General features: G+C 53.9%; 1 protein-coding gene across 10 annotated transcripts in view; it reads right to left on the bottom strand.

Annotated features, from left to right (window-relative positions):
• Positions 1 to 15380, bottom strand: part of TBC1D14 (TBC1 domain family member 14) — a 112336-nt gene that overhangs the window by 4689 nt on the left and 92267 nt on the right. For all 10 annotated transcript variants that reach the window (XM_047857075.1, XM_047857072.1, XM_047857073.1 and 7 more), the window contains 2 exons: positions 12898 to 13007; positions 1739 to 1997 (listed from right to left, as the gene is read on the bottom strand). In XM_047857075.1, coding sequence (XP_047713031.1) covers positions 1739 to 1997; positions 12898 to 13007 — 369 coding nt within the window. The remainder of the gene's footprint in view (positions 1 to 1738; positions 1998 to 12897; positions 13008 to 15380) is intronic.

Here is a 15380-nt window from a genome sequence, read left to right as displayed (position 1 = left end):
AGCCAGACCGAACAGCACATCACAGGGCAGCAAGGACAGAAGGGGCCGGCTCAAGGGCCAGGACAGCAGACCCAGGTGACAGGGGAACTTCCCTCTGGTTAATCAATGTACTCCATTGTACGCTTTCAAAAGGGTGAATTTTATGGTACATAAACTACATCTCAATAAAACTGTTATAAAAATAAATAGGCTGCTGGAGCCTGATCACCTTCGCAATATTACGACCAAACATAAACACCCGAACACGATCAAGCCGGTGGATCTAAGAGTCACTTTACAGGAAATCGCCCGTACTGAAGACCACGGTCAACACCCCTGCAAGGGTACAGCCAGCAAGATCCAGACCCTGGGAAACCCTGTAGATCCAATGACCTCATTTCTTCAATAAATACAGAAGGAGGGATAAAAGGTGGGGTAACCTATATATTAAAATAAAAACAGAAGACTAAAAAGATCTTTCAGCTACCGGCAATGTGGTAGCTGGATCCAACCTTATTTGGATCTTGATTCAAACTAACTGTAAAGCCACGGATACCTGAGACTGTTAGAAATCTGAAAACTGACTGGCTGACAAAGATGTAGGGTCTGTGATCTATTTTATTCCATTTTAATATGGATTTAAAATCTCCCACTAACACCCTGTCTCTCAAAAAATAGATAAACATTTAAAAAATTGCTTAAAAAAAATAAAGGTGGCACCTGGGGGGGGGGGGGGGGGCTCAGTCAGTTAAGTGTCTGACTTCAGCTCAGGTCATGATCTCATAGCTCTTGGGTTCGAGCCCCGGGTCGGGCTCTGTGCTGACAGCTCAGGGCCTGGAGCCTGCTTCGGATTCTGTGACTCTCTCTCTCTCTCTCTCTCTCTCTCTCTCTCTCTCTCTCTCTCTGCCCCTCCCCTGCTCATGCTGTCTCTCAAAAAAACAAATAAACGTTAGAAAAATCGTTGAAATCTCCCACTAACACAAAGGGTAAATGAGGGATGTGCTGTTTGGCATACACAGGGGAGTAGAAACGTCCACAGATAACTTCCCAGTGCGACCTGCCGCTCAGACAAGCTTTGAGCCTGTAAGGCTCAAATAAGCCTGTGAGAAGCAAGGCTTGTTTTTTCCTTTTTTGCCCAATAAAGACTTGGAACCAGACAACACCGGCTAATCGCCCAGGGGACAACCCTAGACGGGACGTCCAGAGGAGGTGAGAGGGATCTAGAAGGAGGCCCAGGTTGGACTCGCTCCCACAGGGCAGCTCAGCCACTCCCCCAACTCAGCCACCAGAGGGCCAGAGGACACAGCCCAGGGGAGCCACCCTTCAGTCCTCCTGCCCTCCGCTGACCGCTGAGGGCAAGCATTTTGCCTTTGTGGATCTCGTCTGTTGATCAGCGATGGGGGACAATCCCTTCCGCCCGGCGCCAAGCACAGCAGTGGCGGGGGGGGGGGGGGGGGGGGGTGGGGGGTGGGTGGCGGCGCCTGGTTTTACAAAATGCCTTCTAACCTGTGGACAGCATAGTGGTCCCCCGGCGCCACTGCAGAATGACTCAGAGGCTTCTGTTACCCGCCCCTCCACCTGTCCATCCGATGACCCCCCCGTGGCAGAGCCCAGCCTCAAACCCAGGCTCCTCATCTCCGGTCCAAGGAGGACTTTCTTTAGGGAGGGCTGGTTTCTCAAAAGGCAGCAATGAACTTCCTCAGTCATGCTACTGAGCCAAACTGCTCTGCAGGGAAAAGAGAACGAAGGATCCGTTTACCTGAGCCCACTTCTTGTTTCGACTTTGCATCTGAATTGTAGCTATGGAGGCGAAAACTTCCTCCGCGGGCAGGTCCTCTGGGAGCCTCGTAAGGAACTGGGCTATGTGAATGAAGTCCATCTTGGTCAGGATGTCCTCAAACAGCTTCAGGATGCCCAGGGCCGTGCGGAACAGAAACTCCTCCCCGTCACGACAGAACACATCCCATATGCGACAGGCCAGGTCGAGGGGCAAGGACTTACTATATAAGGTAAAGATCCTGGAAAAAAAAAGTTTTGAGTTTTTCAGGTTTCGGATGGCACAAAGAGTGAGTTCGGAATTCAGGCCTAATTCGTTAAGAACACGCCCTGAGTCAGTGATGTTCATACTTAGACACAAGGTGTGGGGGTCGAGGCCCGCATTCATTCTGAAGGCCGGTTTTATTAAAAAAGCACTATCAGCTTTCATGCAGATTCTCTGTACCTTCTCTATATTGCTGACTCTGATGGCATCCATTCAACAAGTATTTATCGAGAATTGACGATGTGCTTACTCTGTGGTAGGCGCTGGACCCAAGGTTAAGAGCTTAGAGTCTCAAGGAAATCAAAACAGTCAACAGAACCCTGTAACCAGTGTAGGCATGTGCACGTTACTTCTCAAGAGTGCTGTGTACTTTCTCCCCCTGGGAGTCTGTGAAGGAACAAAGCAAACTCTTCCACGAGAAACCGATCTTGTACTTAACGGAAACCATCAGGTGAAAAAGTGAAGCGCACAGGCACTCTCTTAAAATACGGTGACAATTACCATCCAAACTACCCAACAAATACCATCTTGGGTGACCAACTGCATCCTCGGGTTTAAGCATTTCTAACCCGGAAAGTGCCCGTGTCACAAAGCGAGGCGAATCCAAAGGGACGCAGGCCAAACGGATTGTCTGTGAACCCACCCTCCTCCCTCAGCCGGGAGACGCAGCCCGGGTGCCATCCCCAGGACCAGCCAGATGCTCCCTCTGACCCTGGGGCTTATAACTCGTGTTTGCCCTGCTGCTCCCCACAGAGACGCTCAAGAGCAGGGACCCTGGCCAATTCCCTCCAGGCGAGCATGTGGCACAGCACCCGGCCGTCTCCGCCGAGTAGGTAAGTGAGTCGGCACTCCGCCAATCTGCTCTAGTGTCCCAGACGTTAGCGGCTCTCGCCACCTCCTCCCCAGCAGCGGTGTTCATCAGAAGTGGGGATTCTCGGGGCGCCCGGGTGGCTCAGTTAAGTGCCCGACTTCGGCTCAGGTCACGAACTCAGGGTTCATGAGTTCGAGCCCCACTCCAGGCTCCGAATTCTCTCTCTCTCTCCCCCTTTCTCCCTGCCCCTCGCTCACTCTTGCTCTCTCTCAAAAATTTAAAAAATGTGACAAAGAAGTGGGGCTTCTCAGTTGCTGGGGCACGTCCCCTGTCCCTCCCGGAGAATCGCCCGTCCACGGTTTCAGTTTTCCCTTAGTGCCCGTGCCAGCTCTACACACACAGGGCCCGTGAAGGCACCTGGGCTCCAGTGTTGGACTCAGACTACGGCGCTGCCCTGGTCAGAGAGTAACGTCCAGCCTCCAATAGCAGGACTCTGCTTCCTATGATAGATGCCACCGGAAAGTTTGTGCCATCCTGGCAAACGCGCTCACGAGGCTCCCGCGCACGGGCTCTCCTGTCTGCAGTGAACTCCAAACTCTCACGTGGCAGCGTGCTCAGCCCCAGAAACAGCCTTTCCCCCAGAGCCCAGAGGAACACTTCAGGCAGTCCGGGGCATGCATGCAAAAGAGCATGCTAATTAAGACCCCAAAATATCCAAGGCTACCAAACTCTAACAAGAGTTTTAAGGAAGGCATAACAATTTAGATTTCATTCGGCCCAGACGATGGAACAGGCAGACAAGTGTCACAGGAAGGCCCTACCTCATACAAACCACAAGAGCTAAGTTTAAACTGAGGACCTATTGGGGCGCCTGGGTGGCTCAGTCCATTAAGCGTCCGACTTCGGCTCAGGTCATGATCTCGCGGTCCGTGAGTTCAAGCCCCGCGTTGGGCTCTGGGCTGACAGCTCAGAGCCTGGAGCCTGTTTCAGATTCTGTGTCTCCCTCTCTCTCTGACCCTCCCCCGTTCATGCTCTGTCTCTCCCTGTCTCAAAAATAAATAAACATTAAAAAAAAATTAAAAATAAAATAAAATAAAATAAACTGAGGACCTACTATGTGCCGGGCACTACAGCGGGCACATCACAAGCACCCCCCACTCAACAGCCAGAACCACCCTGGGAGACGGGTTCTGTTAGCTCATTTGACCACAGGGAACTGAGTCCCAGGTCCTGCCACCGGTAAGTGACACAGCCAGGCTGCGAACCGGACTCCAAAGCCCATGCCCTAAACGACCGGACTGCTTGCTCTACACGGTACCAGGCGAGACACGTTTATCTATCTATCTGGTTACTTATTTTTAAAGATTTCATTCTTAAGTAATCTCTATGCCCAATGTGGGACTGAAAGCCCACCACCCTGACATCATCCACGGACTGAGCCAGCGGGGTGCCCCAGGACACTTTGTTTTTTAAAGTCACAACAAGACTTAAGCCTGAATTGTTAACATCTCAAAAACGGGAAACCATTTTATCATTCGGTCAAGAAAACACAGTTAAAGAAAGATCCAAGAGACTTTTTTACGTTTATTTATTTATTGTTAGTAACCTCTATAGAGATTAATCTACAGAGATCAAGACCACACGTTCCATCGACGGAGCCAGCCAGGCGCCCCACTTTTTTTTTAAAGTTTATTTATTCATGAGATCCAAGAGATTTTTTTGTTTCTAGTCTGAATCTAGAGAACATTCTCAGTTCTACCTACAAAACGCACATTATTAACGCTATAAAAAAAAGTGCAGAACTGACCTCCTCCAAGATACTCTCTCACCTGCCAGTTCATTCCTGGAAAGCAAACCCTTGACATCTTAAAAGCAGCGTCTTAATAAAAAATTATCGGAAAACGGACAAAACAACAGGCAAAGGGCAAAGTAACAACGAGAAAAACGCGTCTGACGTGACCTCCCTGGGTTCAGATTCACGTGCGCATCTCCACAAACTACTTTAGCCATCCTGAGCTCTGTAAAAGTAAACATCTGAATGATCAGGAACGCCACGGCCAGTACCCGCCACGCACCCCTGAGGCCTCGCGTCCATCCGTACCAGGCCCTTCCGCTGCTGCATGCGGAAACTGCCCACACCCGAGCCCTTCTGACGCTGAGCAGATGGGTCCGTCCGTGAACGTAAGTACCTCTGAGCCTACTGCTATAACGCTAATCTCTGCGTTTTGGTGACGAGGCTACGTGGCATCAGACAAAGGGACAAAGTTCCCGCCCTCTGGAGCAAAGGGGATAAAGTACCCAGCGTGTCAGACGCTGAACAAACACAAGCAGGGGTAGGAGACACGGACTGCCGGCCTGGATGCGCACACACGTGTGAATGCACACACACACACTTCTCAACGGGATGGCTGAGGAAGCGGCGTGTCCATAAAGCCCTGAAAAAGAGGCCACAAGCCAAGGGAGGGGGTCTGGACGGTGTCCAGCCAAAGGAAGGTGTCCCCAGCTGTGAGGACACCTCACAGTCGAGGAGGAACAAGGAGGCCGCTGGGCCGAAGGCAAAAAGAGCAGAGGAGAGAATTCCACGGAGAAGCCCGTGCAGACCCGGGCCCGGCACGGGCGGGCCTTACAGGCGGCTACGAGGTCTTTGGGTTTTATTCTACGTGCAAGGCAAAACCGGCGGAGGGTCTGACCAGACGAGGCCCCTGTCCACGGTGCTGAGACGTGCCCGTCGCAGACATGGGCCTCCCTGGGCAGCCGCTGAAACCACCCAGGCGAGGTCAGAGGAGGCAGGCCGCAGTGGAGGCGGCCAAAGCGGAGGAACTCTGGTCTCCGCGGTGGATAAATGCAACAGAGGAGTCAAGGACGCTGGGTTTCAGCCGTGCAACCTGAAGGACGGAGCTGTCGCTTAAGGAGACGTGGGGTCTCTGGCTGCGTCAACAACGTCAAGAGGTGATGGGGCGCCTGGGTGGCGCAGTCGGTTAAGCGTCCGACTTCAGCCAGGTCACGATCTCGCGGTCCGGGAGTTCGAGCCCCGCGTCGGGCTCTGGGCTGATGGCTCAGAGCCTGGAGCCTGTTTCCGATTCTGTGTCTCCCTCTCTCTCTGCCCCTCCCCCGTTCATGCTCTGTCTCTCTCTGTCCCAAAAATAAATAAACGTTGAAAAAAAAATTTTTTTTAAATAAAAAAAAAAAAACGTCAAGAGGTGAGTGTGAGGACACGCGGTCTGAGTGTCAGACGTCCGAGTGGCCAAATGAGTTCATCCTTTATTTAGGACCTGGAGTTCAGGAGGCTCTGGGCTGGCGACAGTCGGTGCAGAGATGGTACCAAACAGAGGCAGCGTCCCAGCATCAGACAGGGAAGAATGACAAACGTTGAACTGATCCCTGACACGTTCCCATGTAGGAAAGTGGGTTGAGCCACACTGCACATCATTCACCGTTTTATGTGCAGACACAGAATCGTCAGGGCCCCGAACGTCACACCTTAAATAAAATGCGCCTTTTAAAGACAACATCTTGTAAATCCCCTCTCACTCTTAGAGGCCCGTTTCCGGGACCGTGGGCTTGGCCTGGTTTCTTGCCCGGTGCTGGCGCTGAGCCCCGTATCTTTCCCAACAGCCACCAACCTCGGCCGGCAGAGTCTCGGGGACGGCACGGTCCGGGCAGAAAGCCACGCACTCCTTCATCACACTCAGCCCCGAGATGGCCCCCTGGTCTGCCCTATGCCTCCCCTGAGCCTGGTGGATTCTGAGGCTTTCAGCAACCAGGGCTCAGCCCCTCACCCCTCAAGCCCAGGGTCACGTGGCTCCGTCCCCTCGGGCTCCAGGACAGACACCTCTGTCCACTCACCCTCTTCCCACCCCTCCTGCAGGAGCACGGCTCCCACGGAGAGGGGCCTCATGCCAGTGTCGACCGCCTGCTCCACGAAGACCACTTCTGACCCCACACCCGCAGACGCTTGCCTGCATCTGAAACCATACTTAGCTTCAAACACCTACTGTGAGTAAGACACTGAAACGGTCCTCCCCTCATTGCCTCTCAGCAGAGGGCGTTTAAGCAGGCACTGCTCACGCAGCTCAAGAGCGCACGCGCTCAGCTCCCGCTCCACCAGGCTCTGCCCTGGCCCCACAGAGGGGTCGGGGTCGGGGTCGGGGTCAGGGTCGGGGTCGGGGTCGGAGCAGCGGGAACAGGGGGGCTGCTGTTTGCACAGGGCCCTCCCGCCCTTCCCGTCTCCAGCCTTTCGTGGGCTCTCACTGTGCCCAGTGTGCTCGGCTTCCTCTTGCTCCAATCCTGCACCGACCCGGGAGGGCACGAGGGACAGGGCCCCGAGGCCTGCCCAGGACGGCTGCAGGGTTCTCCCCATGGTAGCAAGAGAGCATTCAAGGCTTCTTCTCCTCCGGACCACCGAGTATGACGGCACTTTATACCAAAAATGGTAACTTCAGGGGCGCCTGGATGGCTCAGTCGGTTAAGTGTCCGACTCTGGATTTTGGCTCAGGTCGGGGTCTCACAGTTCATGAGATCGAGCCCCAAGTCAGGCTCTGCCCTGACAGCATGGAGCCTGCTTGGGATTCTTTCTCTCTCTCTCTGTTTCTCTCTCAAAATAAATAAACTTACAGAAAAACGATTAACTTCAGGTATAAATTCAACGAACGCAAATTAAAGTTATTTCTGTGTTGCTGAACTAAACAAGTGGCTGCAGGCTTATAAAGGACACCAAACACAGCTTCTGTGCATCCGTCTCCCCCATGACGTGCGGAAGGAACAGGCCAGCTTTCGAGCCCTCCCAACTTCCAGAAAACATCCTTCCCTGCAATGTCTGTTCTAACTGTTCGTCTGAGCCTGCAGGAAAGCAAGGGGGTTCCGAAGGGGGAGAAGGGGTTCTACTGCTTCCAAAGCCTGGCTCACTCTCAGAAACCAACCCGACCCTGGTCCACCCCCAAGGGCCCGGCGCAGGCAAGAGCTGGCGGGGAGTGCGGACTTCTGTTCTGAGTGCTGCTTCCTACGGTCTACACGGCTTATCCGATTTATCCTCGCTGCAACTCCACAAGGACGTACAATCCTCACCCCCACTTTCCAGACGAGGAAACTGCAGATAAAGGGCGGCTGTGGAGAAGTGTATCTCAGCCCGAGGCACAAGAGCCACCAGCGGTCTTTGCTGCAGGGAAGCCACAACCAGAGACCCTCAAGGCCCCAACTCCCAGCTGTGCCCAGATTCTCCTAGGCCTACGAGCCTCTGCCCCCAACCCCCTACCTCACCACGCACTCCCCGTGTTCGTAACAGACTCGGCCGAGCAGCTAGAACAGACGCTGAGAAATGAGGAGCTACCACTTAGCCTGATTAGATTTTGTGAGGATTAAATACATTAACATGCCAAACATAACGTGCATTCATTAAACACTGGGAGGCAGTTACTTAAGGCTCTGTTCCAACTCAGTTAACCAGCCCGATCCCCGGCCCGATCCTGGAAGCAGTCACGTCCATCTCAGTGCCCCCAGAGCACTTTCTAACTGGACCCTCACGTCCCAGCCCCCAGCAGGGCCGGGCAGGCACCGGGCAAACCACGGGAGCCCCGCACTGTACCGCAGGCGCCGTGTGCGGCCAGGCTGGGGGCGTGCCGGTGACACACGGGCTGCGCAGGCCCTTCCTGCGACAGGCTTCTCACTGCAGGCTCAGACCCTCCCCATCCATGCACGCGCACGCGCACACACACACACACACACACACACACACACCGATGAAGGCCCCGGTGCACGCCAGACGCTAGCCTGGGCACTTGGGAGCTCAGCGAGGCAAGCCTTGCTCTTGGGGCGCTCGCAGGTTGACCTGTCACCCAAAAGTCAACATCCACAAATAAACGAGTACAAGCTGCAACAGAAACTAAAATCTGCCAACTTTAACTTCACCCTGAGCCTGTCCCTCAAGGTAGAGCAAGGACCCCCGGACGCTAATCATGACGCGGACCGTGCCGCGGATTCTTTTACTAATCCGAGATTACCGCAAAACCCACTCACATCTCTGGGGAATTCTGCCACTCGACAGCGACAGGGAACAGTCTGAAGAGTTCAACGGCCGTGTGTCCGTCCTCCCACACGGGGCCCGGCACTGGCCACACGGAGGTGACTAAGCTCGGTCCGTGGCAGGAACAGCAAGAAACAAAAGATGCCCTCAGAGTGGGTCAGGGCTGTGATGGAAGGAGGCATGCACTGCAGGGGTGGAAGGAGAGAAAAGAACGTTCCGGAGGAATGACTCTCCAACTGCGCCAGGCTAACGGCCTCTAAGTTGGAATGTGATCATCGCAGTGCAGAGACACCATCCTGGGAATAAAGCAGGAACAATTCCCAGCTGGCCTCCAGTGGGTGGACAGCGTGGCAGGAAAGAGTTGGTCCCCTTAGTGCCCACACAGCTCACCCAGGACACTCGGCCGGCCAACCCAGATGGGGCCCTCGACCCTGGGACACAGAACAGGCCAGAGAGCCTTCGTCCTCCGGCAGTTAGTAACCGGAAGCCTAGGTCCACCCCGGTTTACAGCACACGTCAGGTGCAGCCCCACCGCTATGGGTGCGCATGTGGCTCTGGGAAGGTGGCAGGACACACTGAAAAGGCAAAAGCTGAGCGCGACCAGCCTGGACCGCTCACTACAGGTGTGACCCCGGGCAGGGGCCTCAGGGGCCTCCTCTGGGCTAAGATGTGCTTACGCCTGGCGCGGACACCGTGAGGACAAAACAAGCGTCTCCGCAGCGTCAGCTTCGAGGGCAGGTCCTGAACAAGACGTGCTCTTCCCCTGGCTTCCTCCTCGCCGCCTGCCCTGTCCCCCACCTGAGCTCCTACCTGTGAGCGCCCGGCTAAGACCCTGACTCCCCGCAGACCATCAGTAACCGTGGACGGCGAGGGGGAAGTCCGGAAAACGTGGCTTTTCCTGTGCTCAAGTCAACCTACCTCCCAGCCCCTGCTGCAGCCGCAGACACAACGTCCCACCTGGTCCTTACTCTAGAAAGCAGTAAGCAGGGGCCTCACCAGGGCACCGGGCGTGGCGTTCACGAGGCATCGGGTGCCACCAGGACCCATCGCCACGGTCTCAGGAGTGGAATCCCTGAGCTACCTCTGCACCTAGACAGCCTGCACTGGCTTCAGTTTTCGTCACGGACGGTCCGGTCCAGGCGTTCCTCTCTGCAGGCGCATCATCAGCACGCGGACGCGATCTCCGGAGCCTGAGCTACGGGACCCAACGCTCGGGTGACACTGCCTTCCCACCAAGTCCCTCAGAAGGACTCGTGGGACAGCGCACGAGGTCTGGAGCGGGAACCTGAGTTTGAACGCCAGCCAGCCGTGGCCTCGGGCAGGCCACGCTGCCTCTCCGAGCCTTGCTTTTCTCATCTATAAAACGGACGTGTCACAATTCGCTCCAAGAGCTTGTTCTGAGAGTTAAGGGAAACCCTGTGTGGGAAGCCCTGCCGCCGGTCAACATGGTGCCCCTGACCTTTGCCCCCACCTGGATCATAACCGCCTCCAGACAGAGGAGAAACGAACGGGTCCTGTTCGGAAAGGACGGTGTTCTCTACGCTGCCCCTGCTGACCCCATCAAGATTAGTGCGCTGTGGGGGCACCTGGGCGGCTCAGTCGGTCAAGTGTCCGACTTCGGCTCAGGTCATGGTCTTGTGATTTGTGAGTTCGAGCCCCGCGTCGGGCTCTGTGCTGACAGCTCGGAGCCTGGAGCCTGCTTCCAATACCGTGTCTCCCTCTCTCTCTGTCCCTCCCCGACTTGTGCTTTCTGTATCTCCCAAAAATAAACAGTAAGAAAAAAAAAAAGATTAGTGCACTGTAAAATCAATCAGAGTGGGTGACCTCCAGCACTTTTTTTATTGTTTTATTATTTTTAATTTTTTTTAATGTTTTTATTTATTTTTGAGACAGAGAGAGACAGCATGAGCAGGGGAGGGGCAGAGAGAGAGGGAGACACAGAATCCGAAGCAGGCTCCGGGCTGTGAGCTGTCGGCACAGAGCCCGACGCGGGGCTCGAACTAATGAACTGGGAGATCATGACCTGAGCCGAAGTCGGACGCCCAACCGACTGAGCCCCCCAGGCGCCCCAACACTTTTTTAAATAAATAGAACAGAACAGGAAATTTCAGGATGCTTTACACAAAACAAGGGCTAGGTATTGTCTGAAACTGGTTTCAGTCCTGTATACAGAGCGAATTTCTGGGCACGTGGCCACACACTGCATCACAACACAGAAATAATTCCTGTTTGCGAGTCAGGGTGAAAAAGTCTGAAAGACACTATTCCAGGACAGTGTTCTCCAAACTTCGCTTTCAGCCTGAAATCCTAAGAATCTGAGTTGGGGCCCTAAAACAGGTAAGGCAGAAGTTGAAGACTCCGGTCTGGTCTGACTGTCTCCCAACACACCCCCACCCCCTCCCAGGGCGAAGTCACGGTTAGCACCACGGCAGCACCAGTGGGGGTGCAGAGGGGAGCCTATCTAAGAGGTCATTTGCTAAATACGGGTGACCTGTGAGATATGCCAGATAGGCCAGCCCAGAGCGCCCCCGCCCCAGGGGTCACTTCACGGCCTGATGCTCACTACTCCAAAGCGACACCAGCTACAAGCTCCAACCCCCGAACCCTGGTTTCCAGCGAGTATTCAGCAGAGTCATAATAACAGTCTCGGGGTTTAGGGTGGAGGCAACAAATGCCAAGAATCCCAAAGGCTCATTCCCAAGGGTGCAGGCAAGTCTGCTTTCTCTCAGGGCCTGAGCCTCGTTTCAGATGACCAAAAATCAAACCAGCTCCAAATCCGTTACCAACAGTTTTAGATTCACTATGCGAGTCGTGCTGAAGCCCAAATGGGCCTTTGGGCCGAGTGACATCGTTTTCGTCTGCAGAGCCCCTCTGTAAGCCGGGCAGTGGCGTCACCTTCGAAGGCCCTACAAGGCTCATCGCTGCAGGCGAAAGATGAGACAACGGGCTCGGAGAGGGTTAATGCCCAGCACACGGCCACGAGGCAAGTAATAGGAGAGGCTGGACCGGGGCTGAGCGTTCCAGAACCACACTCCTCCCACCTCTGCTCCACAAGTCTGCCCCCAGACACCGGGCTCTCTGGGGTGACATGCCACCCCCTCCTCAGGCAGCCACATCCACCCGTGTGAACCCCAGAACTCTCTAACACCTGCTATCTTCTCTGTGTCTACTCAGAGGTGCAGGGGGTACCTCAAAATCACTGCGGCCAAGCAAAATCCGTTAGCCTCACTGCCCAATTTGGCCCGACTCGGACCTCAGCGGGTGGAACAGTCGTGCCCCTCACCAGATGGACAACTCTCGGCCTTCTCTCACACACGCACACCAACTCTCTCGGGGACCCAAAGCTTTCCACTCCCGGTCTCTCCGTTCCCCACCGTCCCCCAGCTTCTAAAGCCTCAGTTCGAGCACTGGTCTTTTCGTCTTTATTTGTCCCTGCCCCCAGGCTCCCCAATAACCTAAGCCTCACTTCCGGATATAACCCACCTCCGTCCTCACGCCAAGCAAAAGCCCGCAAGCGTTCCCGCTGGCTCCATAGTCCTGCACCTAAGACCCACGCGACCTGGCCTCCCCACCTCTCTCACCTGCCCCCCTCACCCTCGGCTCTAGGCTCCAGCATCACCAAATGGACGGCCATGGCCCTGCTAATTCTGGACCACCGCGTGCCCACATCGTGCCTGGGCTCCAACTCGTGGGACACCTCTGTGCGCTGTGACCCCCAAGCCTGGGTCCGGGGCTCTGTCCATCTCACCCTCCTAACAGACAGCATGCACCTCACGCGGCACAGCCGCCCACGGACACGTGCCTTCCCTCCGGACAGGGCTCCTGACAGGAGAGCACTGTGTCTTGCGCCCCACTCGTCACTAGGTCCCAGCAGAGAGCCCAGCACAGACCTGGGGTTTAGTGACACCTCGCTTGATGAATGGACACATGGCGCTCTGAAAACAAATAGGTCCAGGAAACCATTTCTCCCCTTGAGGGAATAAAGGAAGACAGTCAGAGTCATAGGTAGTAATATTGTGACAAAACACATAGGAAATTCAGTCTTACCAATCAATTAGGTAGATGTCTGGAGTTAAGTTGTTTTTCTTGAAATGAGCAAATAATTTCGGCAAATTTTCTTCAAAGAATACCTCAAATGCAGCAAAATAGGTCAACATCTGGGGAAATAATGTGAAATATACCAATTATCAGCACAGGTTTGCAATCTACAGAGGAAAGTCAACATTCTTTTTTTTTTTTTTTTTTAAACGTTTATTTATTTTTGAGACAGAGAGAGACAGAGCATGAACAGGGGAGGGTCAGAGAGAGGGAGACACAGAATCTGAAACAGGCTCCAGGCTCTGAGCTGTCAGCACAGAGCCCGACGCGGGGCTCGAACTCACGGCCCGTGAGATCATGACCTGAGCCGAAGTCGGACGCTTAACCGACCGAGCCACCCAGGCGCCCCTAAAATCAACATTCTTAACGCTTTCAGGATACAATGGTCTTCTTGCACAGTTGCTAACCCGTCTTGACGGGGAACTCATCGCCGGGCTCGGGCAATTTCTACATCAGCGCCTTCTCTAGTCGTCACAGGGGCATCACTAGCTACACTGTAGCATCTCCTCAACTTACAGAGAAGAGAACGGACGCCCAGAGCGGTCACTAACTTGCCATCGGTGTGCGGCAAGGCTGGCCTTGAACTGTGCTGCGAAGGTGGAGTCTTTGTGGGCTCACTGTTCTTCTCGAAGAAGCAGGACCGGTTAACCGTCTAAAAGAACCGGAGGCGGCGTGCGTCCCTCACTCTCAACCCCAGCGCATCCAGAGGGGACAGAAGACTAACATGTGGCACAGGCCAACGCCTTGGCTTAGAAGCGCCGCCCTTGTCACGCAGCAGGAGGCAGCCACGGCCCGTACCCCGCTGGCATGTGCCTCCCGGCCCCTAGCGGGTTGGTACGAAAGCAAAGCGCACCGAGTAGGGGAGCAGCACAGGAACAGAACGAACAGCTAGAGCTGGATGAGAAACCCTACACACCAGAGCCTGGTGGCCCGGTTCTGTCCCGTTTAGCAGCAGGATGCATGAGGGCGACGGCACTCTGAGACCCAAGGGAAGGATGCACCGTAAACCAGTGGGCCCCAACGGGGGCGGGGGAGGACCCAGCCTCCCAGGGGGACATCTGACGATGTCTGAGGACATTTCTGATGTCACAGTAGCGGGAGGTGCGACTGGCAGGGATGCTGCCTGTCTCCCCTGAGGCACAGGACGCCCCCCCACCCCCCACAGCTATCGGGCCCCAAGGTCCACAGGGCTACTTTTGGGAGACCCCATTCAACACTACGATTCCATAATCTTTCCTTAAAAATACAAGCTAAAATTCTCAAGTTTATTTATATTAAGAAAGAGTGTATACGTGTGTGTGGGAGGGAGGGAGGGAGGGAGAGAGAGAAAGAGAGACAAAGAGAGAGAAAAAGGGAAAAAGAGGGAGGGAGGGAGGATCCCAAGCAGGCTCTACACTCAGCATAGAGCCCAAGACGGGGCTTGAACTCACGAACCAGGAGATCATGACCTGAGCTGAAATCAAGAGTCAAATGCTTAACTGACTGAGCCACCCAGGAGCCCCTAAGCTAAAAAAATTTTTCTTAAAAACATTCTCTTTTAAGTTTTTTATTTTGAGAGAGAGAGAAAGAGAGCACATGTGAGCAGAGGAGGGGCAGAGAAAGAGGGAGAGAGAGAACCCCAAGCAGGCTCCACAACCAGCACAGAGCCCGGCACGGGTCTTGACCCCACAAACCTTGAGATCGTGATCTGACTGGAGATCAAGAGTCAGATGCCCGAATGACTGAGTTGCCCGGTTGCCCCCCTAAATTAAAATTCTGAAGTACGGTTTTTATTACAGGTTTCTAAACAGACACCTGGGGTCTTATATTCAAAACTAGGAAATTTAAATATAAATCATTTTAGGGGCGCCTGGGTGGCGCAGTCGGTTAAGCGTCCGACTTCAGCCAGGTCACGATCTCGCGGTCCGGGAGTTCGAGCCCCACGTCGGGCTCTGGGCTGATGGCTCGGAGCCTGGAGCCTGTTTCCGATTCTGTGTCTCCCTCTCTCTCTGCCCCTCCCCCGTTCATGCTCTGTCTCTCTCTGTCCCAAAAATAAATAAACGTTGAAAAAAAAATTAAAAAAAAAATATATAAATCATTTTATTATACATAAAAAGCTTTTTCCTGACGGTGAAAGTCTGTAAAAAAAAAAACTTAAGAAGTATGGAAACAAAAGAGGACCATCTGTAAATACTATCAATGTTGGGGTTCATTTCCTTCTATTGTTAACTATGGTAGCTATTACGGCACATGTTCTATCTCAGATACTTTTGAAGAAAACTAGCTTTTTATCTTCAATACCTCTTCCACGGTACAATCTTTTCTGCAAACATCGGTACTGCACTGGTTCGCGGCCAGATTTCGTCACTTTCCATTCATTTATTGTAATTCCGGTATCTGATCGCAACCACACTGTGCTGGATTAGTTTCAGACGTACACACAGTGAGTGATC

The sequence above is a fragment of the Prionailurus viverrinus genome, chromosome B1, assembly GCF_022837055.1.
Source record: "Prionailurus viverrinus isolate Anna chromosome B1, UM_Priviv_1.0, whole genome shotgun sequence".
Classification (NCBI taxonomy): domain Eukaryota; kingdom Metazoa; phylum Chordata; class Mammalia; order Carnivora; family Felidae; genus Prionailurus; species Prionailurus viverrinus.
The sequence above is the reverse complement of the archived record's forward strand: the minus strand, read 5'-3'. Positions and strand labels throughout refer to the sequence as shown.